General features: G+C 41.4%; 1 protein-coding gene across 2 annotated transcripts in view; it reads right to left on the bottom strand.

The window, feature by feature from the left end:
• LEMD3 (LEM domain containing 3) overlaps positions 1-12,153 on the bottom strand; it is a 42,485-nt gene extending 30,332 nt beyond the window's left edge. For both annotated transcript variants that reach the window (XR_003533635.1, XM_027679638.1), the window contains exon 1: positions 10,589-12,153. Coding sequence is in view for 1 of the 2 variants with exons in the window: in XM_027679638.1 (XP_027535439.1) it covers positions 10,589-12,095 (1,507 nt within the window). In the remaining variant the exon portion in view is untranslated. The remainder of the gene's footprint in view (positions 1-10,588) is intronic.
• Between the last annotated feature and the right edge of the window lie 14,299 nt (positions 12,154-26,452).

Raw genomic sequence — 26,452 nt, 5'->3', positions numbered from 1 at the left:
AAACAACAAACTCTCCATAGTTTAGCTGTATCACCCTCTCTACAAATGATCAAATCTCCTCCTGTCTATTCAAATACTGTTTAGAATAGACCCAAATGTTGAAAGATGCTCCTGAGTCATGTCAATTCGGTCCTTATTTAAGAAGAGACAAGAGTTTGGGAAAGCTTCTCATCAGATTATTCAGTTTCACTATAATAAAAACATTAGTTTCATTCTAGTACTTGTATTAGTGATTAAAAACACAGAAATCCAAAAAGTTTTGTGATTAGAAGATGACAAAGATGAGCTTTCACTGAAGAATCAGAGTCAGTTTACCAGAACTACCCATATTAGCTAAAGAGAAGAAGCATAACTGCCTGCCTCAAATTGCAGGAGTTTGCAGAACTCAAAATCAGGATGAGCTAAGCAGTAATTCACAACATATACCACTTGACTGGAGATGCATAACAGCAGGCAATATTCAGTAACTTCCATTTTTACTCCACCGGACTAAGACTCTAGAGTTGGTAAATCTTCCAGGTTGTCCAGCATAATAGCTGCATTTGTCTGATAGCATAATCTAACTGGCTCAAATAAAAATTATTATCTGAAGGGAACAACCGGACTAACACACCGTTGTTCTTTACTCAGTTGAAGAATCTGCTTGAACTAAGATTTGCAATGTTGTTATCGTAACTGTTCATTTAACAGGTTATGCCTATTAGTTCAAAGGTTACATCATCAGTTGGTGGACTAAGGTGTACTAGTAGTACTATGTGCACTTTTGAGCCAGGTGGATCTAGAGAGCAGAAAGAACCTTGCTTGGCAAGAAACTCATCTGCCAAACAGAAACATCAAAAAAAGAGGACAGAAAGGAAGTACAAGTGACTCTTACCAAGATCTCAAACACCTTAACACAATAAAACCTTAACACAACATTGGCACATGAGAGCTCCATAGTATGTAATTCATGGTAGTACAAAGCTCAGTGCTTAAACTATAAAAGTTCACATAAGATCCTAACTCTCTTTCCTCAAACCATGTATCTCATGCTTAAGGAAGATGGCCATATAGATACTAGTCTGATGCCAAGGCTTGGGAAAGCAGCTCAGTACATTCCCATCTCCTGAATGGCAAAGGATATCCCATGCTAATTTGTTCCCTTTACAGAAGGGATAGGCAGACGCTACCTGGCCTCTGGTCCTCAAATCACCAGGACAGCCCCTTCCCAGGACTGCTACTTTCATGTGATTTCCCTCCAGTTTGCTCTCCCAAAGGAATGCCTTTAATAGTACACATCCTATATAGTAGAAAAAAACAAGTCTGGATTTTACATCTCGTTGTTTCCTCCCCCTGCTTCTTCATGTGCACTTGCACTCAATCTGCATATCTTCTTTGTTAATTCAATAAACATCACCTTTAGCAGAAGGTCAAGAGAAAAAACCCAGTATTTAAAATTATAAATAAAAAAATACTTTAGTCACTGCATTATACAATTCCAAAGTACAGAGACACATCTGTGCTCAATGTAAACAACCTAAAAAACAGTCTGTAGCATTTCTGCAGGGAGTACCACCTCTGATGGAAGTCAAACCTAACAGGTACTGATCATAATACACCCCTAGGATCATCAAACTGGACTGTGCATATATACCTGCCCATTCTGAAAGAACGAGCTCTCAGGAGCTCGTATTTCTTTTTTTCAAAGTGATATGAAAAACCCTTAGCTCAAAGGACACTGTACAGACAGTACAGCAGTATGGCTCTTTTAGGTGTTCTCAACACTCTATTTTTTTTCTGAGTTTATATAAAAATTAACATTCATCTGTTACTATATGTAAGATACAAAGTACCCAACATAGCTCAGATTCCCTATTTCCCTTAGTGATTTACAAACACCTTTACCCACATCTGCTTTTACATAAGCTGATGTAGAAGCATAAGTACTTCCCATATATAAAGATAAGAGAAACAAAAGCCAAAAATAAGTAATGATACTAGTTCCTTCTCCAGAAGGAAATCTGCATCTCTGCCCTCTTTTTCTCAGCTAGGCAAAGTCTCGCCAGGACAGCATAAAATTCCTTTAACAACCCCACCACACCCCTAAAAAAAAAAAAAACACCAAAAAAAAACCCCAACAAAACCAACCAGCTTTTTCTTTGAAATTCACTATGCCTCTCACCTCCAGAAACTTTCTTGGGTGCACACCAATACAGAAACAGATTACAACGAAACAGACATCATACTCTCCTTTTCAAGATACCACCAAGGAATTTCATCAATCATTTTTTCATATTTACAAAGTAACAGTAAAGTATTTCCAAGGAATTTGCAAGAATGAGAAACAGTACAAGCAAGACCGCCAGACTGGCCTTTCCCCATAATTAGGTTTGACTGTGGACTTCCACAGCCTGTGAAAGAGGCCTCTCGGGCGTTTGCCACACATGCCCCACCCAGTCTGTCATTTAACAAAATCCTCTTTGGTTGTCTAAGGCATGACATCTGAAAAAGAACAAAAAGCACACTAAACTTTCAGATACAGTGAGACAAAAACAGAAATTCTCATTATAATGTTTTACCATTTCTCATAAAATATCCTGGGAATTAAAAAAACAAAAAAGGCAACAACAAACACTGAACTACCTCACACCAAAACCAAGCGCAGCTTCAGGTAACACTAACAAGACAAACAAAAAAAAAACCAAAAAAAACCCCCAAAAATAAAACCACCACCACCAACAACAAAATTCACACATTTACCTTTTGATATACGAAACCCGTCGTTCCCAGTAAATGCGCCATTGCTCAGTATTTACTGACAGGTTTTGGATTAGTTCTACAGCTAGAATTCTGTTCTCTATGGCCAACATCTACATATTCAGATAAAAATTTGTTTGATGAAGTTGCGAGATGGGGGATACTTAAGGGCTTATGCTGTGCAGGTTGATGATGTTGAACAGACACTAGGATATGTACTGCTGAATCAAGTGCTGTGGAATGTTTTATTGTACAACTACATAGCGAGATGATTGAGAATTGAGGGAACATATTGTTAGGCAGAGCGACTTTGACACAGCCTATTGAAAATACTCTAAACCTTACAAAAATAGCTATGAAATCAAAGGACAGTCTGAAGCTTCTCAAATTCAGAGACTTAACTGACCATCAAAGACACACTTTTCTACAGACAAAAGTAAAATTAAGATCTAGATGTAGCCTTAAAATCTAGTCAGGAACAACACTACATTTATCCACCTCACCCCAGCAGTCCTCCTGTGATAAAGTTTTGTTCAGTTGATGCCCAGCAAGGACAGGCTGCTGCTGCATTTACCCAAGACACTCTGAGTCCAAGTATAAAAGTTTCTTCTATTTTTCAATAAATAAAAGGTTTAAGGGGATGTGACCCTGTATTAAGACTTAAGTGAATAAAGGCAGTATGAAGGAAGTCTTACTATGTATTTACAACAATTATTCTCTGACAAGCCATCTTTCAATTTTTATTTAAGTAAACAGCCTTCTCTGAGGAAAAGAAAAACTGGCCTAGGAATTGTTCTACAATTTCTCATTTACGAACAGACTTATTTCTTAATTATCTAGCACAGCATCACTAGAATTCAACAGATCTTAGTTAGAGCATGGTGCTAAAAAGGGTTTGGTAATGTGGGTTTGATCCCCACACAGGTCGTTCACTTAAGAGTTGGACTTGATGATCCTTGTGGGTCTCTTCCAATGCAGAATATTCTGTGATTCTGTAACTACTTAGTAAGTTTTAATGCCACTTAATTCAATGTTAGACCTCTCTTTTTAAGCCCCTACTCTTCTCCTTACATTAAACAGATTTTTGCATCAATTCAGTCTGTCACTCAGAGTTCACTTTAAGCAAGACTAAATGGGCAGCATTATTCAAGTACCTCAATGTTATGATATGACTCTCATTAGCAGAAAATCTGATCCTTTCCTCTGCAAAAAAGAATTAATCTCTGCAAAACGCTAGCCATAACAGCACAGCTCCTCCAGCAAGCTGGGCCCAACAGCACACCATGTTTGCCTGTTTCATGGTTAACTTGCACCTACTCTCACCCTCCACAGTGGGCTGTGAACACTCAGAATAGAGAAACAGCACTAAATAGCATTGTGGGAAGTACAGTACAGCAGGACTTGACACTGGACATTATAAACTCGAGCAAGCCTTCTACATGAGATCAGCTTTAAGATGTGCAGTGGCTCTTCAATCTACCCTTGCACCCATCAGCACGCTTCTTTCCCTCAGTAACACTACCAGTGGACAGAAGCTACTTTGACCATTGGCAGAGTTACACCACGTCCTCATTTATTATAATCACAGCAAAGGCATTGCTACCTTCTCCCACAACTCTAGACCTACCAGCAGGAACAGTAGGAGCCAAGAAAAGAAGAGTAATGACAAAGATAGTACTAATGAAGTTCTTAGCAACACGAGTCCCCCCAAAAAATCTGTTTTTCTTTTTAATATACCTTGATTTCACAATCCATTAACCAGTCAACTTACTCCCCTCAACCTACCACAACAGACAACTAGTTTTACCAGAAAATACAAATATCCACAAGAACTTTAAAGGTGAAAGGAATCTATGCCTCATGATTACAACAGACTTCATGATTCTCCACGGCATTGGAAACACACTTTCATCAACAAAAACTTACGTACCTGCTTAATTTACTTGCCTAAGCTTTTTAGTGAAGTGACCAAACAACTTTCTCAAACAGCAGCTCTGGCCTTTTCACATGTTCATACTATTTCTGAAGCACAAGTCTAGAAGCATGACAGGCAGCAGTTCAGTACAACTCAACAACTTCTGCCAGCTTAGCTGGGTAAGCAGTCGAGCCAAAGTTTTGCAACCTACGACTCTCAGATAAAACATGGATGTCAAAAGGATTCAAATGTACATGATTTTTAGAAACATAATTATTTCCCAGAAGTAGGAGAACTGCAGGCCTGATTCTCCTCTTGTACTGGGATAATTATAGATTATGAAACAGTGCAAAGTGGGGCTCCTGCAATGCTAAATGTAAGTCTTTGTGTACTGTGGGCTCTTCTTTAAAGTTTTTCCACTGCACCCACTATCACTCTATTCATCTGTCCTAAACAGAAAGACTGCATTGTGCTTGAACAGTATTAGAAGTGGCAGAGGCTCTTAACAGATGAAACATAAATTTGCTTCCTACTTTCCCACACATTTCTAGTCTGAAATGTTTTTGAAATGGAAAAGTTGCAACAAGATCTGCTTTCAGATTCTAGATCACCTTTAATTTTCTCACATCAGAAACCAAATTTTTTTGAGAAAACTATGCACTATGGAATGCAGTGCAAATTTTTTACTAGTTTTTGATATCTAATGAAAACAGACCCTGTCAGAGCTCTTCTGCATCCCTGCTCCCCAGGTAAGTAATTCCAGTTCTGATTTCCCGTTACTTACTTCACAAAAAAGCATGGCCTAAAACAGTAACATTGAAAAAAATTCATAGTAAGAATCTGCAATCATGGCATAAGGAACATTTTGTGCTCATCTGCAAACAGCAGCACATTTAAGGTACAAATGCAAAGTATTTATAAATATTCTGAACAAAGTATCAAACATCACTAACCCCCCTAAAAACAGGAATTCTGAATTTGCATCATTTTTGTTTCAAACACTGATGATGAATTTTCATATTTATATTTCATACTACAGATCTGCTGCAAAGGTAAATAGACTGTTTATTATCCTTTAGGAAGGACCTGATATGGTCAGCTAAAATTAACTATTTTGCACTATATAGCAATTAGGACTTTCCTAGACAAAAGTCTAGATAAAAGGGACTATATAATAACTACTTGGACTTTCCTAGATAAAAGGCCAAATTTGTTCATCATTTTAAAGAATTATTTCTGACATACCATAAGGAAGACTAGAGTTTAAAATTATCAGGAATCCCAAGGAAATTTAACTATTCTGACTGACTTTACCTTATGAAGACAGAGTAGGCGTTTTTTTTTAATCTACTGATCTTGATCCAAATCTCGCCCAACCACAGAATTGAGATAGCTACAACTGAGATTAGTCTTTAAGATACACATCAGGATTTTCTTTCATATCACCTAGAAGAGAAACATTTGCTAACTAGGGTTTAAGGTAACATACAGAAAATGAAACAGCTATATGCTAATATTTCAATAAAGTTGTTACATTGTAAATACAAGTCAGAGTATTCTTTGCAAACCACAAGCAACGTTAATATCCACACAACACAGGAACTCTGCAAATCTTTTAATTTTAATCCCTCCCTTTGCTATCTCCTCTTCTATAAATACTTCTTATGCAAAACTAATTTTCTTCTATTAAAGCCAACACTGTCAAGAATATAGATGCTTCTGCGAAGGTGATCTTAGATGGCAGTGATGTGAAATACCACATCACTTTAATAGTAATTTGCAGGCCTGTGAGCATAGCAGTCATCATCTTGTCCTTTATCCAGCAAGTTAACTTCTTACCAATTCAATTCCCTGCATAAAATTCCACAGAAGTTTTAACACCTAAGAGATTTAGAAGTCAAGAACAAAAGAACATCAATGGAATTGAATTAAACTCTTAGAACTGTGATTTGCATAAGCTTCCACTTGCAATATACACAACTACTAAGTCTCCCTGAATTAACACTTCAAAAACACAAATTGTAGCAAATATAGTAAAGATTATCCTCCTAGCAGTTGTTTTGTAACAAGTATCACAGAAAGACCAAAATTACTAGCAACAGATGTCACTTTAAAAAGCCACTCCTAATAAGAATATAGGATTTTAAACAAGACCTACCTGAAAGTTTCAAGAACAGTTTTTTGTTGTGGTGGTTTTGTTGGTTTGGGGTTTTTTTGCCACATCAGCTACTTCCCAGACAAAGTGCTGGAGCAGAAACAGTAGAAGTAACTTAAATGCAACCGATTTCAGATTACAACCTTAAACAGCACCTGTACCACTGCCCACATCCTTCAGAAAGGTGAACCAGATCTCAAAGCAACATCAATTGATCTGATATAGTTATCAACTTTTAATGAAAAATAACTTCAGAATTAACTCTCAGGAGCAGCCACTTGAGGTGCTCAGAGTAATATCACAAAACCACACAAGTTGGAAGAGATATCCCACTCTTCAGGGTTTGAAGAACTCTAGAAAGTAGACTAAAATAAAGTTAAGCATTTTCCTGACAAAATACTATGCTGGTTTGGCAAGAAGTTGATACAATTCCATGGTATTTTGAAGGCAGGTGCAAGCAAAATTTGCTTTATAGCAAGAGCAACATGAATGAGGTTACCAGCACCAAGCCCAAATTTATCTTTTTCACATACACCACTGTCAGAGACAACAAGTGCACAACATGCACTTATGCATTAGTTGGTCTTCTATGCATGCTTAAAGAGTAGTTCAATTTCAATGGGTTCAGGAAAAGCCCAATAGACAGTTATCTATATTTTAGACAGCAAAATGCATAAAAATCTTACTTCTAGTGACCATTTATAGGTTAGATACAGAAGAATTAGCCCAGTTCTGATTTGTCTTTGAACATTTTATGCCATGTGTGGAAAAACTAAAGCACTTCATAGCTATTTCAGAGCTCTGAACAAAAAAAAAATTATTTGAACAATGTGCATCATATAAGTGACAAATCTCTTCTGAAGTTTTCTGCTCACCCCTTCTCATTTACATTATTATACCTGGCTAAACTCAACCCCAACACCTAGTTTTAAGCCTCCCCCTCATTACACACACCTCCTTTGTTCTTAGATTACAGCATGACAAATATTTTAAGTGTTGATATTGAGTGTACTTGGTGATAAATATTTTTCAATGTCACAAACGTACTATCACCTTATTTTAATTGCATTTCATTTTAGGCAATTAACTATTAAGAAAACCAACATTAAGCTCATTGTGCATCATTCCCTGCAACGTTAAAATAAGAAGCCACCCAAATATACAAATAACTGCCTTTATTGTTTTGTCACAATAATTACAGAGATGGATATAGTGCAACTCTGCTGAATTCTAAAACTTTTTAAGACATAGTTTGGAGTTGAAAATAACTCTTTTTTCACAATGAAATCACTCTCACCCAACAGTCTTACCTACAACCATCTAAAAGAAGAAAAACCTCAGTATCCAATCACTTAAATGAAAAGGTGGTTTCTTGAGATACACCATTCTTTTTAATAAAAAAGTATGAATCAGCTCTGCTTCTATAAAGAAAACAGACAATAGACCCACATAAGCATAAGAGCCAAAGTACTCACTTGGATGATATTTAAGCTCAGGAATCACCTAATAGAAAACAGGGTTCTCTCCCTTTTCAGTAAAAATCAGTCTTAAATGGCCTGTCTTGTCTGTTCTTGCCTGTTCTACAGACCTACCATATTTTTGTTCCATATGCCTATTTGAAAAGAAAGAATTTAGTGAGCACATGCTGAACATATGGGAAAGGTAATTTCCTGATCATTCCCATATTACTTAAAAGAAGTGGCCTGCTCCTCTTTCAATCAAAGGAGCTAGACACAAAACCCGCTGTTTGCTTCTTCCAAAGGGCGCTATTCCCCCATTCCCATTTGTTACGTTAGAGCAAAGCCTGGGGCTGTGAGGAAGTAGGACAGATGAAATGCTAGTGCCACTGCCAGAACAATTCTCCAGGAAATCCACTTTCAGGAGTTCCACTGAAAAGACAGCAAATAAGAACAGGCCGAGAACTGGCTTAACTGAACTACCAAGCAACACTGGGCTATCAGACCACTGACTGGGCAGTCCTACCTAAGCAAAAGGGTAGAAGATGACGATTTTCCCTGTACAACAGTTCCAGCTGGGTTAACTTTTTAAGGTCAATATACTCAACACGGGCATCCCACATGCTCTCTAGGAAAGTTCACACATTCAAAAAGAAGTTTTCTTCCAATAAAAAAGAAACAACACTGAACTTTAGGTACTACTGCTATCTGCATTGCTGAGACATTCAGCTTTATCAGTCATGATGACAGGCCAATTGTAACTCAACTCCTGACTTTGGCAGTCAGAAAGTTTACCCCAGTAGGCTGATAGACCTTCTCCCCTATTAAAATCATCATATTTCAATACCAGAAAAAGTATGTAATACATGTTGGTACAATTATACAGCTTATGAGTACGTAACAAAATGTAGATATGTCTCTAGCAGTTATGGCCAGAAGCTAATGACAAAGTATGAGTAGTCCCCACAGTCACACTATACTGTATGTAATTTTAGCCTACCTGTGTATGTTCACAGCCTTCCCAAAAAACAAGACTGAACAGCAGTTAAGAGTCACGTGGATAGCAATTAAACCACTGCAAGTGTCTTAACTCCTTACTGCAACTGTCCTTCCTAAACACCAAATCTTTTACTTGCCCCCCCAAAGACTGCAAAACAGCAATTAAGAACTATTCTGCTACCATAATGTAATGAATAACGTTCAAAAGGAAATAGAAAAAAAAGAAAGCCAACAAAAAAGCAGCCCACACTGCTACTTCTGCCCTGTAACATATAGAATATCCCAAGAGAACAGTCTGATCGCTCCTTACAAGGCACTGAATACATGCCCACAAAGAAATGTACACACGTGCGTACACCCCACATGCCTTTCTCGATCATTTCAAGAAAAATGCAAGTTGCCAAGACCCTTCTAATGCTCTTATATCCCAAGACTAGCTTTTTGCATAATTTTTCATCAGGATCAATGAAAAAACAAGACAGCAGTGGTATGATTTTTCTTTCTGATGTTAGAATCTTCACTGTCCATTTCAGAACAGCCAAGAATTGAATTAGCATGAATCGCTACCCTTAGGTGGCACATTTCCATTTTTGTATGCTTTGTGAATAGAAAATGGTAGTTTCTATATCCATTCCAAGAAGTTACTTTCATATATTAAAGAAGCTCCCAAATAATTCAGGATTAAAAAAAACGAATGCCCTGAAATTCAAACTAAAGCACAACAGTATTTCACATACAAATATTATTGTCAACTGAATTTATAAGTGCCTATTAGAAAACAACATACAATAGGTCAAATCATTCATTGCACAAAGTTTGTGGTAGTGCGTAACATCATCTTAACCTAGGATCCTTTTCAAGCCTCAGTACACACAAATGAAAATAACCTGCTTTATTACCAAACAACTACAATCAAATCTTAGCCCTGCAGGAATCCCAGGTATCTAAATGTGCATGATTACTCCTGTGAAATTAGCATAAAGGCTTACCTCGTCAATTCTTTATTAACCATACACCCGCTATATTGGACAAAACCATATAACTGCTTAGGGAAGAAAACTTGCTAGAAAACAAGGTATTAACAGATTACAGCAAGGAATGCCAGGATTTGAATTTATCCTCAAATGTCTTGCATGCTTATACCAGCTTGCAATGTTATATACTTCAGGAAAGACAATTTTTCTCTGTGCACCATCCTCTACAGAGAGATTATACTAAGTTGGAGCCCAGAACTGTTCAGTAAGGGATGTCTGGGATTGCAAAGGCGTATTAACAGTTGTTACATCCAGTTGCAGAAACTGCTCTTACCCTTCACCTAATACTTACTGTTGGCTCCCACATCCTCAGCTACTCCAGAACCTCTCATTCTCAGGTATGTGAATCCCAGTATCAGAAAGAACAAGCATGCAGCAGTTAAGAGGAACATGGACAGGTAATGTGCACTGAAGCCTCCAGTGGTGGATACCTCCTCTCTTTTGAACTGCTGGAGAAGCTCCTCCTCGGGCTCAGAGAGATTCTTCTTGTAGGCGTTTTTCAGGTAGGTATGATTTGAACCCGTATGATTGGAGTGGTTGAGTCTAAGGGAGGAGGTGGTTCCACTTGGGGGAAGGCTATTAGTAGCCGAATAGATCTTGGATTCAACATTATAGCTACCAGGAGCACCGCTGAGAACATGATTATTGGTCGCTTTCCTAATGGTGCCTGCGGAGTCAGTGATTTTACCGCTGTCCACGTCCGTGAGCGGTGGTGGCAACAACAATACTGATGGGGATTTCTTGGATAGGCGGTATCTGGGGCTGGGAGGACTAGAGTCCAGATTTTCACATCCTCTTCCCTCCGCTGCCTCCTCCTTCTCCTCCTCCTCATTTCTGCCCCTGTCTAGACTGCCGGCAGCAGCCGCCCCCGCCGCCCTGTCATTCGTTACGAGCACACCAGCACCGCAGCCTCCGCCAGCTCTTTCTTGGCCCGTCTCCATCACGCCAGCGCCGGCTGCAGCACATTTGCTTGTTATGAATGGAGCAGGCGACTTGCTGAGGCTCCGTCTGGGCCGGCGAACTGCAGACTCCTCCTTCGGTCCCTGCTGCTTGGCCCTCGCCCGCGCCGCCTCCTCCTCCTCCGAGTCCGAGTACTTGTCCCTGCTGCCGCCGTAGGAGAGCAGCCGGTTCCCGTTCACGGTCCGGTTCTTCCACCGCTGTTGCTCGCTCTCCTCCTCCTTCTCGTCTTCGTCGTCCTCCTCCTCTCCTCCCTCCTCCTCGCCGTCCCCGAGCTCCCTCGCGCCCTGAGTCGCCGCTGGTCTCCTGGCCGCTGCCCCCCACCAGGAGCTGGGCTTCCGCCGGGCCGCCTCCTCCGGGGGGGAGTTGCTGCTCACGCCGTGGGGGGCGGCGGGCCTGAGGCCGCGGAACAGGGGCGCAGCGCGCTCCCTCCTGCCGCCGGCCTGGCCCCGGGGGCTGCTCTCCGCGTCCGACTCGTCCGAGCTGAAGCCCAGCAGCACTTTGCCACCGCCGGCGGGGGGTGCGGCGCGGCCCCGGCCGCCCCCGGCGGCAGCCCCAGGGAGGAAGGGGTGCTCGGCGCCGGCCAGCCGCGTTGCCGTGGCCGCCCGCCCGCGGCCGCCGCCTCCGCCCGGCGCCGCTCCGGCCCCCGTGTTATTGTTGTTGCTGTTCCGGGTCTTGTTGGCGCCGCCGCCGCGGGCCCCGGCCCGCTCATCCTCGCGCAGCTTCTTCAGCTTCTTCAGGTAGACGGGCCGGGTGCTCTCGGTGACCGGCCCCGGGGAGAAGCCGAAGCGCCTCAGCTCCGAGAAGAGCTCCTCGTCCGTGAGCTGCGCGGCCGTCGCCATTTTCCGCTCCGCCACCGCCGCGGCGCTTCCGACCCACGCGCCGCGCTCCCCGCCGGAACTGACGCCGCACTCGGCTGTGGCCGAGACCCGCCCGTCACCCCGCGGCGCCCGCCCGCGGGGGGGAGCGGGGCGGGGCCGCTCCAGCGTTCGGGCGGGAAACGGGGTAGTGGATTCCCTCGCTCGCCCCCCGGCTCGCGGCGGGGGTCCCGGGGCGGAGCGGTGAGCGGAGAGGGCACCTCGAACGAGCGACCCCCGGCATCGTGCTGGTGTCCTGCGCTCCCGGCGGTGGCGGGGAGGTGGAGGGGCTGGGGGCGCCGAGCCCGGAGGTGCGGGACGCGGCGACCACTGTCGGAGCTGAAGGGCAGCGCTGGTCGGAAAGGCGCTGTCTCAGGCCCGCCTGCGAGCAGACAATATACCGCGGCGGCTGCGAAGCGTCTGGGAATGCGCTGCAGGGAGCGGCGTCAGACTGAACCTCTTTTAATGCCATCTCCACGTCTCAAATTCAGCCTAAGAACTTCGGAGAGGCCGCGTGTGCACCTTTGGCGAGCCCTTCCCGATGCGCTCTCGGAAGTCCCGGCCATCAGGACATCTCGGCTGTGAGGAGACATAGCCTCTCATACGTCTGAGAGGACATAAGCTGCTCTAGGAGAGACTTAGGTTGGACATTTGGAGGAATCTCTTCACAAAAAGAGTGACTGGGCATTGGAATGGGCTGCCCAGGGAGGTGATGGAGTCACCGTCCCTGGAAATGTTTAAGGAAAAACTGGATGTGGCACTTAGTGCCGTGGTCTAATTGACGGGGTGGTGTTTGGTCATAGGTTGGACTCGATGGCCGCAGAGGTCTTTTCCAACCTAATTGATTCTATGTGATTCTGTGTATGATTAAGTTTGTAATTACCTGGATGTATTTTGTGCTTTTCTTTTGGAAAATACAGTCATTCATATATATTGCAGTTGAAACTGTTGTACTGTATACAGAAATGTGGTCTTGTCAAAATGGTTGTGCCTTTGTAAGGAGATGTCATCCTGGTGTGCACTGGCCTGTCTAGATTGGCCCTTTGGCCACAGAACCTCATATGGAGGCTTCAAAATCTCCTTTTGACCCATCTGTCTCTACCTATCCAGCCTGAATGATGAAACCCTGGGCTCAGCTACTGTGTATCATATCATAAACAAAGGAGGCTGAGTTCCAGTTTGGACCTAACTCTGACTGGTCTTGCAGCATCATTTACAAAAGTGGTCCAGAAACAAGATCCAACTGCAGAAACAGCTTTGCCTTCCCCCTCACAATCTGCTGCAGTGAGGATAATGTGGATGTGCCCTGCTGATATCAAAACCGAAGTTGCTAATTTTGTTACTGAGGAACATTTGCAGAGCAGGAGTTAAGGTAGCTGTGAGGCAGCTATGTGTGAAGATCCAGCCAAGTCTACACAGCTAGAGGAGTGGCTTGAAGCCATCTTTCTTGGTGGTGGTGGTGATGATGATGAATGGAGATGACTAACTCAAGTACCCCACCCTCAATTTCTGGCCAACCACACCTGGAAATGCAAACCCCATGGTATTGTTCATCTAAGCATACTTTAACACAGCTCTTCTGAGGCTGAGAAGCACTAAACAAGGGTCTGTATTACTGTGTACTTTATGTGGCACCACTGTGTACAGCCTCCTCCTTATTTCCCTGGCAGAGGTGCCATTTCACATACAGCAGTATAGTGCATTGGAACAATGCACAGAACTTCAGCTGTAAGGATGATTACACTCAACATGACCTCCATTACACATTAAGCCACTAACGCAAATGTACCTGTTCTGACCTATTTCCCAGTCTATACTAGCCGATATCATAAATGCCATGAGAAATGCTTCTGACATTCCATTCCTTCTCCTCTGTGAGAAGAAACCCACACCTTCCACCAGCTAGTTGGGATACCCGTTTAAACATGCTCCCCCACATTCAGTGCTTGCCTCCAGCTGCTTGTGACACTAGCCAAACCAACAGCAGTCAGTCCTAGACCAGGTACCATTCTGACGAGCACACTTCTGCCAAGTGCCTGCTTGGGCACCTTCTTTCTATTAGCAGAAGGAAAGTGTGCTGTCCTGCAAGAAAGTGAAGATCCTGTCTTCTTACTAATACAACTCCTGTCTTCTCTCTGTTTATTACAGCAAGGGCATGAGTTAGTTTATAAAACTGTTTACGTAGCAGCAGGAGGGCAGTAAATGCTATAAATTATTAACAATTGAATCATCTCCTGCAAAACTATAGCATGTAGATACAGAACAGCTGACTGAAAAGTCTGCATATTCAAAGTCATTCTGTAAGATCTGTGTGCCAAAATATTTTGAAATGTTTAAAAAATATGTCTTCTGGTTGTACTGAAGTAAGGATACTTCCATTACCAACCCAAAATCACCACATTTCTTTAACAATATATGTTAGTATCAATAGTATCAATGCTTTGTTTTTATCAATACCTCCATATAGTCAATTTTTAAGTCAATACTGAAAGTAGATACTTTTCTGTAGCAGTAAACCTGCATTATATGGGAAAACTGTGGTTTAAGCATGTTTTAAAATGGCTTTTTTGTGGTCTCTGCTAACTCATGTTTCTTCTTCCCAAAATCCCCCATGGCCAGTTCTTATCTCTGTCTCAGGAATGTCCTGAGAAGATATCAAGAAGTCTTCTCATTGGTCTCTTGTTAACCCCTTCCTTATTTGGCTGTTCCCTGCCTGATTGGTGTTTTGTAAGACCCCTTACCTTACATGGTCCCTTTTGACCCTCCCAAGAGCTTTATAAACCCCTCACCACAATAAACTCTCTCTCTCGCCTCCTCTCCACGAGCTGTGTGCTGTCTCTCTGGGAGCCATGGGACCTCGTGGGTGGGGGGAGGGGTGAGCACCTAACCCCTCCATGCGTCCAGGACCCTGAAGAAACCCCTGGAGCTGGAGTAACCCCTTCCCCATCCACCTCAAGCCTTCGGAAATGGAACCCCACAATGGGAGGAATGCACCCAGACTTTTCTAAAGGTAAATGTAGACTGCAGGGAGCATGGAGACTGTTCATCAGGGAAAAAATGGTGGTTGTTTTTTGAATAAGACATTTTTGGTTATATTTGTCATCCTTAAAAGACTGGTATTCTCAGGAAACTGCCAGTTCTTCCATTGGGTGAAAAGGTGTTCTTCTGGAAACTAGCAACCATACTTATGTGATATCATTAGACTGGGTCTTGAAGTTGTATCTTAATACTTCTTTTATCTTTCTTTCCTGATTCCAAATTTGTGTCATTTTTATGCATTTTTGTAAGTTCTTAGAATCTGTGAATGTCAGCTGCCTTTTGAGTGTTAGCAAGTCTCTCACTGCAACTGCCTCTTCCATTGATGCAACCCAGTCTCTATACAAATCACTGTTGCATACCTGAAGCATTTAGATATCATGAGTCACATCTAAACTTAATATTATCCTCTTGTAAAACTCCCAATATTTTAAATTCTGGTGTATTTCTACTTAGCTTTTGATTTTTGAGCCTTAAGGTATGCTGAGATCACATTCTCTTAGGAATGTGATGTTAATGAATGTGAATGTTAGTGAAGAGTAGGAACGTGCTTTTCCTTTCTTTTTTAACAAAAGTGGAGATTATCACAATCACGGGCCTCAAAGAACTAGTACAGTTACTCTTTTGGCAGTATGCCTAGGAAGAAATCACTCTTTGCTATGAAAACAAACTGTACTAACCTATTTTTAAACCTCTTTACTCTGATTTATCCAGTTGTTTCAAATACTGCATGATGAACATGAAATAACTTTTTGCTTATAAAACCAAACGGGCTTTTTACTAAGAAAACTCATTTGAAATATTAGAGTTGCTGTCACCAGGTTAGTGGTGTGTGAACAGACTCACCTGCACATCCCTCTTAATTTCTTATTTCTCCTACTTACAATTTCCATATAAGTTTTTGTAATGAGAGTGAATCCATCTTTGTTAAAGTTAATAGTGGTATGACAATACTAATACGTACCATTTGTTTATGTATTTATCATGCCATTCTGCATGTGAGCCTATATATTTTGCTAGTATATCTTTTGCTGATATGCTTTTCTTTCCTGTGGGCATCCTGTTAATGTTCAAAAGGCTTAATGCTGTCTCTTGCCTTTGCATTGCTACTGTGGCTAAGATGTGGGCATGCGCAAGGTATCTATTGCCCACGCTTCCCATGTGGTACTGGACTGCTTGCATGTTGCAGCAGCGTGAGCACAGTGTGCTGGATACCCTACCTCCTGCAAAGAGGCCTTGTGTTTCCAGATTACAGTTCCTGCTTAAATGTCCCACAGTAGTTCCACTCCCCCAAAGAGTGCTATGACTGTGCAGTTCTTGTTGCTAAAAGTGAACCATCTTAGTTCATAACTCTGAGACTTCATAAAGGCAACAGAATCCCCTCCTACAGTTACTACTTCAATATTTATATAACCTGTCCTGACCCATAGTGTAGCATATTCTCAATTGGGTGGTCATCCCTGATCAGGTCTTATAATTCCTGCTCACTTTATGGTGCCTGTATCCCTGGGTACTGGCCAATTCCATGAGACTGTTGGAGGCATTACTGGCTGTATGTTGTAAAAAAAAACAAAACACAACCCAAAACAAAAAAACACAAAGCAGAACTCCAAATCCTAAAGACTGGCTTAAAAAACTGTGTTTATTTTAAAAGGACAGTTTATTTACATATGAACTTTTCACTTAAATTTGCTTTCTGTGTTCAATTCTTTTCTCAGGAACCAGAATGGCGAAGTATATTTGTTTTAAAACCTGAACCTGAGCTGTCCAACTCTCCAGGAACCAAGCTTAAAGAAGAATGCCAGGAATGCCAGCTATCAGAAGACAAGAGATTTCATGACAAAGTGTGAAAAATAATAAGATTTAAACCCCTCCCCCAAACAATAGAGACAAGGGCTTTAGGAATGAAACAAAGAAATAATAGTGGATAAAAGCTGATGCTTATTATGGTAGTCAATTTGTACCCTCCAGCCTCTTCTTTTCAGGAAGGAGAAATGTAGTTATAGAGAGGCAGATGGATGAAATCATGAATGCAGATGAATGGTTGAGAGCACCATCCTGAACCATTCAGAGAGAATGGATAAATCTCCTAAGTAGTACAGTATCAAAATGTCACAGCCATTGGTCCATAAAACTTTCTTGCCCTGCTATCTCATATCTCAGTAATTGTTGCTAGAAGACTACTGCATGTTGTAAGCGACAGTTCTTGAAGGGTGGCAAATCGGTTGAGTAATTAATTATCTAAAGCATAGATTACATGCAGAGCTTTTTATTTAAATTTGAAAAGCAAAAAGTGAAGCTGAGCTTGGTAGTCAGGCAGAGTATTTTTATTAATAGTTCATTACTCTTAACATACAGAAACTCTGGATGAGTAAAGCACATATTTGCCATGTGAAATTGGCAGAGGTGCTTGTACATGTATAATGCCCTAGGTATATAAAGCACAGTTGTGGCCAAAAGTTATGGCAATGCACTATTCGGCTTTTGAGCATCTACTTTCTTATGATTTGGTATCCCTTGCAAGTATTTCCAAGATCTGAGGAAAGAGAAGAACTACAGGAAAGGGATTCTGTCTTTCTGAAATCAATAGAACCATAAAAACCTGGAGATGCCTAATTCCTTACATTCTTGTATCTTTCTTACATAAGGAAATGCCTGTGAGTGCCATACAGGATGCAGATATGCTGACTATACCTGATGAAATTTTTTTGCGATGCCCTAAACAACCTTTGATATGGCTGTAGGTGTGGCACTGTAGGCTACAGTGAAAAGCCATGTAGATGTAGCCACAAAGAGCTCACTGTTTACAATTACATCCCTGACTTGGATCCAAAGCTAATGTCTTAAAAATTTATGATTATTTCATTCATCTAATAATGTTAAAAAGAAGAGCCATCATTCATGGAACAGAAAAAATGAAGTTTACATTTACATTTTCATACAAGGGTAATTGTGTAATGCCTTCCTGTGCCACAAAGTTCTAATTTCAATTTATCCAATAACTAAGCAGAGTATAAAGTCATACAATAAACAAAAATAATCAAAGCCAAGAAGTTCAGAATAGGTCCACCATTCTGTTTTCTGTCAATGTCATTAGTCCATGTTATTTGCTGCTGCAAAGCACTAAATTCAGTGTGTTCCAAACAAGTAATGGTATTACTGTCTATGCTTGGTTAACACTTGGAGATCTGACCCATTTTCATTGCTCGTTTGTAACTGGCTCTGTGCAAACATAAGAGAAGATATTCCCTGCCTCTTGAATACACACGTGCCTCCATTACTTCCCACCTGAACTGCAGGCAAGGTACATAAGCAGGAAGCCAACAGTGCTTAGAAAATTCTGTGTTTCTATGGAAAGCGCTTGTACATCTCAGCAGTGCAGACTGCCACAAGTATCTCAGTCTCTCCTACTCTCAAACTTCTTATTGAGTATTGAATCAATTGTTTTGTTTCTATTGCTCAGTGGTGTGGTCCTGGCACATTTTAAAGATTTCCTTAAACTGTGTGATTTCCACTGTCAGTAACTCCACTAACACAGAAAATTTCTCCCCAAGAGAGAGAACTTCCATAAGAACTACTCACAGACAATGGGAACAAAGTACCACTGGCCCTATGACTACCATTTCCTGCTCAAAGTTCATGCCAGATTTCTAGAACTTTGTTTGCTCTTGTAAAAATCAAGTACATTTAGGAAGCATTAACAACAATCAACTTTTGACCTATACAAACATCTCCATCTAAAAGCAGCTTGGTCCTACCTGAAGCGAAGCTTCTGTGACACACATCAGGGGAGTCTCTAGCACGCACCATCATGGCTAGGCTTCACGAACAAAGATTTGGGGAGCACTCACCATACACTCTGGTTGTCTAACACATGTGGATGTCATCACTGCACTCAGTTTCCTTTTGTGAGAATTAGACACTGAAAGTTTTCCTTCACAATGTTCTGCTGTCCTCTCCAGACAATGCTGCTAATGGCTTCTTCAGCCTCTACTCTGTGGCGTATGACATGGCAGCAAGGCAAACCATGTACTGTGTTCATCCTTCAAGGGTGCTGAACCCATGCCTGGATACTCAGCAGGGAACACGGGCAGTGCATGGCAGAGAGGACCAGATTTCACCATTTTGAAAGGTGTGTAGGGTATCACCCTTCTGCTCAGGAAAAAGTGGCTATAATACACATTCTTCCCCTACTACTACTCCTAGGTTGACCCAAATGTAACAAAATACAGTGTTCTTCAGAGCCAACTCTGCAGAGCACCTTGATTAGAAGAGAATGGAAGTAGGGATACCTAAAAACTAATGGCCTGGCCCCACAATAATGCACTCCAGTTACAGGGCCTTTTGTTCTTCATTCTGTATGATCCTTACAGGCCAGAGATGAGTCTCTCCTCCTTGGTGTCAGACGTCTTATGAAGGCTGGATCCTTCATCTCCACAGTGTACTATGCAGCATCTTGTTCAAAGGTTTAATTTCTCAGAGCAGAGACACATCTGACAAGCTACTCTTTGTTACTGTACCTGACCTGAAAAAGGATGGCCTTCACCTTGCTGAACTTAGAACTGCAGTCCTTTTACTGTAAACTGTTGGAACAGCTCCAATATCGCTTCTGGGAAATCCTCACAGCAGCAAATCCCTAGTCCTCCCTCTGCATAGCCAGACATGAGCAATGATTTCTGCCAGTTCTCTCCATGCCTCTATGATGAGCTGACATAGAGTGGGACACCTCCCTTTTCTTGTGGAAAAGAAGCATTAAAAGGGAAAAAAACCATATAGATAGAAATTTCATAGAAATGAAGCAGAGAGACACTATTTCTCCTAGAAATAGGAGAAAGCGTAAAAAAAGAAGTAAGAAAGGTAAAGGGAACAGAAGAAAGTGGAGAGAACAGTGGAATGTAATAATACACAAAAAATTAAAAGCCAAACACTGAAATGACTGCTTTGTATCCCATGAGACTTTGTAGGACAGTGCAGAGGTGTTCTTACAAGGAATCCTAAAGGAAATGTTGGGAGGAGCTTTATCTGCATATGGATATGGCAGGGGAAGAAGATGGGGTTTTTTCATTCATCCACACTGTGTAGGGAGCAGTAGATGGAGGAGTGAATTCTCCTCTCATCCACACCATGAGTTTGTCTGGAGTGCAGACAGTTGTCCTCCAGATGCCTATGAAAAAGGAAAATAGCATGTGCAAATCTGAAGAACTGTGGGCCTGTAACCCATGGGTATTGTACCCTTTGATCAACAGAATAGAGGCTCCTTTAATGCACCACTTTCTATCATCTACAGACACAGGTTCCACTTGGCTAAAATTAGTTTTTGTGAAAACTTTTTGGGAAAAAATAAACACAACAGGAAAAATAAAATGTTACCCAATTAGAAGTGTGCTAAAGAAAAAAATTCTCCCCTGCAAAGTAACTATCGTGAGAAAGAATGAACCATCCCTGAGTATGGCTGATGTACTATAGAGGTTTTTCATGCAATTGTGATCATAAAAAAAAAAAGCTTAAATTAAACATGCACTTCAGTGTTAGGAGAATAAAGGACCCAAGTGACTCACCTAAGGTCATAAAGAAGACTGTAGCAGAGCTGTAGACTGAATTAATGTAATGAGGGCATAAGACAGGAAATGGAAGAGCATTGTTCTTTGCCCTTGGCTCTGCCACTGACTTGCTGCGTGGCAAATCACTCCCTCTTCAGGTGACTCAGTTTCTCCCAAAGACAAATTGAAACAGTGATTCATCCTTGTAGAAGTACTTCAAGAATGAAGATTGAAAATGTTATAGAAGAATAAAGTACAAATTCCATTCCAGTGCTCTCCCCATGCCATCCTTTGTCCTCTTCTTGTTGGATTTTTTGAAGAATGATGTCTTTGTTACTGTGAATAATATTTTCTTAGAGATAATAAATCTGCAAATTATATAGCAAAAGCATGTTAATGAATTAAATGCTGAATGCCTTCTATGATAGGCTGTAAACAAACAGAAGCTGTGCTAAAAGAAAATTGTGTTGCAGAGTCAGTCAGGCAAAAAGTGAAATGCCAATTCACTACTCAATCTGTAGGCAAAAGCAGTATGTGACCAAGAAATTTTAAGATTTGTCATAATATAAGCAAAAATAAGGTAGGCATGTATTATGACACCCTTAGAGGTGTCCTGAAACAGGCATAGATATAAAAACTAACCAAAAAATATGTTAGATCATAAAAGGAAGATTGTAATTTTAAAGTCAACAATCTTGTTTACAGGAGAAACAAGAAAACATATAGCAGTTAAGGCACTACAAGAGGATAAAAAGGAGTATAGGCCTTACTTTGTGGTTGGTACTCAGGGAAACTTAGTTAGTTCTGCTACAAGATTCAGGAGAAGTCATCATCATGGCTAGACTTCGCAAATGAAGATTTGGGAAGGGCTTTACTCACATTTGCTGCAAGCATGCTGGTGGCTAAAGAGGCCAATGTGAGACAGACAAGTCTGGTTGCAAAAGGCACAGCAGAAAGACTCCTTGGATGGTATCGGCAAGACACGATTCTTTCTGCATTGTCTTTTCTTCAGGAGAAGTAAAATGGGGGAGATAGACTAAGCAAAGTTTTCAAAGAAGCCTTTTGTAATGTATTCCTTGTCATCCAAGTTGAGTTGCACATAAGACCAGCTTTTAGAAACGCTAATCATTCACAGATTTAAATGAAATTAATTGGAAAACCATCTAGGAAAATATAGGAGGAAAACTTTTTCAGCTAAGAATCACAGAAAATGCCAAGTTGATACAAGGATCATCAAGTCCGACTCCTAGCCCTGCACAGGACCGTCCCCAAGAGTCACACCATATGCCTGAGAGTATTGTCCAAATGCTTCTTGAACTCTGGCAGGCTTGGTGCTGTGACCACTTCCCTGGGGAACCTGTTCCAGTGCCCAATCACTCTCTGAGTGAAGAACTTTTTTCTAATATCCAACCTAAACCTCTCCTGACACAACTTTAGGCCATTCCCTCAGGTCCTGTTACTGGTCACCACAGAGAAGAGATCAATGCCTGTCCCTCTTTTTCCCCTCATGAGGAAGTTGTAGACTTCTCTCAGTCTCCTGCTGCAGTCTGAACAGACCAAGTGACCTCAGCCGCTCCTCATATGTCTTCCCCTCAAGGCCCTTCCCCATCTTCATTGCCCTCCTTTGGACACACTCTAACAGCTTAATATTTTTCTTATATTGTAGCTCCCAAAACAATATTCAAGGTGAGGCCACCCCGGTGCAGAGCAGAGCGGGACAATCACCTCCCTCAACCAGCTGGTGATGCTTTGCCTGATGCCCCCCAGGACAGGGTTGGCCCTCCTGGCTGCCAGAACACAATGCTATTATTATTATTATTTACTTGAATGAGAGTTTTCAATATCATACATTTGTACATTTGCAACCTAGTGTACACCTGCCATTTGTTATAACCATATGAAAAAGCCAGCAGTATAGTATATTGACCAAGATGGTATCTTCAAATTAATACTTAAATCTACAGTTTACATATGCATCTGAGTGCACATAATTTAGAAATTGTTTTGATTTTATTTCTAAAATTTTTTTTTGACATTGACAATATTGTTCAATCTCAGCGAAACCAATATCCAATAAGTCTTAAACCATAATTTTGTAAATGCTTTTACCCAGGCAAGTTTTCCATGTTCCTTTATCCTAAGCTCAAGGACAACTCCATGTCCATTCCTAGATACACCTAGACCTCTTTTTATCATGTGAAAGGATAAAAATACATGTATGAAGCTGAATTGTTCTATGAAAACAGTAACTGTTTCAATTGCTTCCATGTATTTTGCATGATATGGCATTTATTTTATATCACTGCCTTGTAATTTCATTTTAGTTTTCTTTTATAACATTTATTTGCTTTTCAAGGCTTTTTTACTAACTCTATGGGCCGTTTCCTACTTAAACTTCTTTTGCCTAAGCAATGCTTCAGAACCTATTACTTCCTCTAGGAAACATTTTACTATGCACAGTTCAGCATTTTTCATATCATTTTACATCATTCATCCTGACATTATGTTGGCTGTACAAGTTCCCTCATTCATTCCGTTAACTGTGGAAGTCAGGGTCCTTTTAAATCTATCTGCAGTTGTCATTAGGATTTTCTTAAGAACTCATGCCAGACAAGTCCATAAATACATCTTGTAAATAATGTACATGATTTAACGCTCTCATTATCCATCTGTTGCTCTCAGACTTCATGTTTTCCTTTTAGCTTTTCCATAATCTCACATTATTTCTTCTCCTTTTGACAACTGGTAATGTTGTAGTGCTGGAACTTATGTAATGAATGGATTGCTGAAGATATGTACAAATTCAGCTACTCCATCACTCCCTCCACTGAATCTCTTACTTGTATGGGTTTCTTTATTGAATTTGTTTGTATTAGCAATACACCACCCAATATGTTTTGCCTGTTTGGTATTGACTGTGGGGTACTTGGTATTAAAGGAACTACATGATTCAAGAACATGCTGTGTATAAAGAAGTACATTGACCTGTTGATAAACATGCTACAGGATGGTTGTTCTCCTTCTGCTTCAGGTGCTGCCTGTGCAGTTTGGAACCAAAAAGGCTCTTGCTTCTTCTCTACAATCTACCACTTGTGTGAAAATATTTCTGGTCCTGGCTATTGAGAAAACCTTAATCTCCAGGAATTAATATGACAAAGAGAAATCCTAGTGTTGTGCTCTCCAAGCAGTATAAATCTTTTGTATGTCACTACCTGCCACTACAGTTGCACAGGGAGCCCAGGGCAACACCTCAATAGCAGCAGCTGCACAATACTTCCAGGAAGATAGGAGGCTTCAAGATATAATGAGACAGAAATTCTGGGGCAGTCAGGTCAATAGCAGTTTTATCACTGCCTTTTTTTAGGCTAGGATGGCATCCCATGTGCCTGACTCATATTCCACTGAAACTCTGAACTGAGTATCAGGATCTGTGCCCTGCCCACCCTTGCTCTTTTGTTTCTTTCCCAGTTCCACCACGGGGAAGGTTTGAACCAGGAGACGAATGAGGCCATGCTCCTCTTTCTTCAGCATAGTTCAAAGTGTTGTGTAACTTTCATACCCACTCTGGGTAGTGTACAAAGGCAGCAGGAGAACATAGTTCAATGGCTGCACTTCAAAAATCACATGATTCTTGGATTATTTTGTTTTCTCACGCAGTTTAATGCCGGAGGGGAACATATGGCTCAAAGTGATTTTTTCCCACTTTACAATTCACCATAATATTCTTTACCATATGTGAGGCATTATTTCATGCTATAGCATCTATAATCACTCCCATGCCTATTCTTCCCTACCACAGTATGGACAACATATATTTTGTCTTTCTGCTCCTAAGGCACTGTCACTCTGATGGTTTCGGCCATAATTGACTATAATTTTCCACGAATACTCCTAAAAGATTTTGAGGTGCTTTTTTATTATTATTCATATGAGAAATTTTAATGCTATATTTAGTTTTGATCTTGTTTCTGTAAGTGCTTAAGATTTTCTTAAGCACTTTTCTTAAGTCACAGACCACTTGATCAGTTATCAAAGAAGCTTGCATGATCCTGTAGTCACAGAATTTGAGCTTTTAATATCCAGTCTATGACAAAAACACCAAAAGCTTTGTGGGCAGCCACATTCAGCAACAAATCATACAGCTGTCATACATTTCATTCTTTTTCAGCTAGTAATATTTATCCAATCTGCCCATTGTCTCCTCCAATAGATGTAGATGTTAAACCCATGTGTGGCAGTTTGAGCCACGTTAGAAATCCAAAAAAATCCAATTTTCAGGCTTCTCCACCCCCTCCCACAATTATCCCAACACTACTGAAGAGAAACTTTCAGGCCAGAGGCTTCTATAGGGGAAGGGGAAGTATATACATTTATTTACACAAATAAATACTATACAAGCTAAAGACAACTATATATATATTACATTTCTATCAACCAGTCCTTTCAAGCCCCTCCTTTAAGTTTAGTCCAGGAAAGAGCCTTTCAAGGCTGGAAAGTAACCAGTCCCTCTGTGGGAGTGTTCTGGGCCTGAACGCTCCCCCCTCACCAAGTTCCAGTTGTTTTGTTGTAGTCTCTCCTCCTCATAAAGTCCGAGAAGACAGCTCTGAGTCCTTGCTCTCCTGCTGCTGTGTGATCTCTCTCTCTCATACCTTGGTTCGTAGGCTGCTGCAGTGTGGTCCTGCTTATCAAGTGTCCATGTCCTGGCATGTAGATTTCTCCTCAGAGAATTTCGGTTGTCCTGCGTGGCAGAGACATCCTCCAGGCCCCTTCTCCCTCTCTCTGGGCGGGGTCCGTCTCCAATTTCGCTTGGGACTCTTTCTCCTGAGCGCCGGGCCTACCTCCACAGCCCGTCACCTTGGCTCAGCTTCAATGCTGAGCCTCTCCTCCACTTTCCAGCGGAGGGAAAGGAAAAGCCCCCCTCCACAGCTTAGCTGTAGAAAAGGAGGGGGGAGAAGGCTTGGCTACAAAAGCCTGCCTCTCTCCTCTTACCTCAAGTCAGATTCAGGTGCTCACGTGAGTCTCTTCCCTCACTGCACACACTCAAAATGCTGCCTCTAACTCTGCTCTGGCCTAGGCAGAGCTGGGGGGGCTGCAGGGCTCCCCCCTCCCCTCCGGAGGGGAGAGAGGGAGCCCAGCCACCCCCTGGCCTTCCACACCTACACGCAGCAGACACCAACAACAGAACTCTTGCCAACAGTTTCCGGTGGGCTGTGTATATATGATTTTGAACAGAAGCGAACAACATGAGTGGTGATTGACTCTTCAGGGAACACTGCCCTGGCACCCAATCACCTCTGAGCCCCCCTCTTCTCGAGGGGGGGTCAATCTCAAACCATGACACCATGGAAGCTGATGTTGCAGGTAAGTAATTTTGATAAAAGAAAATGCTTCATTTGGGACAATATAAGAAAATTTTTGTAAAGGATTAATTGCTATCAGCTGTTATTCATGTTCTCTGTGAATTCCAAGGCAGAAGCTTTTCTAAGGCATTCACTTTTCTCTCCTTCTTCCCTTTTAATTTTTACTTTGCTAAAATCTTCTAGCTTTTTCTCTAAAACCCCACTAAATTCAATGTTGCTTAGTGTAAAACAATGTGTCCACTAGAGTAGAAATAAATCCCAGTACCTCTTCATAAGATCTAAGAAGATTTGTCCCAAACAGACGTAACTGAGACTGTCAAAACAAAACAAAACAAACCAACCAACCAAACAAAAAAGCTAAAAGACAGTTAGTTTATGCAGAAATAGGATAATGAACAGTACTAGC

This window comes from Neopelma chrysocephalum, unplaced genomic scaffold (genome assembly GCF_003984885.1).
Source record: "Neopelma chrysocephalum unplaced genomic scaffold, ASM398488v2 Primary Assembly neopelma1_59, whole genome shotgun sequence".
NCBI classification, from domain to species: Eukaryota; Metazoa; Chordata; class Aves; order Passeriformes; family Pipridae; genus Neopelma; species Neopelma chrysocephalum.
This window is presented reverse-complemented; position numbering and strand designations above follow the sequence as displayed.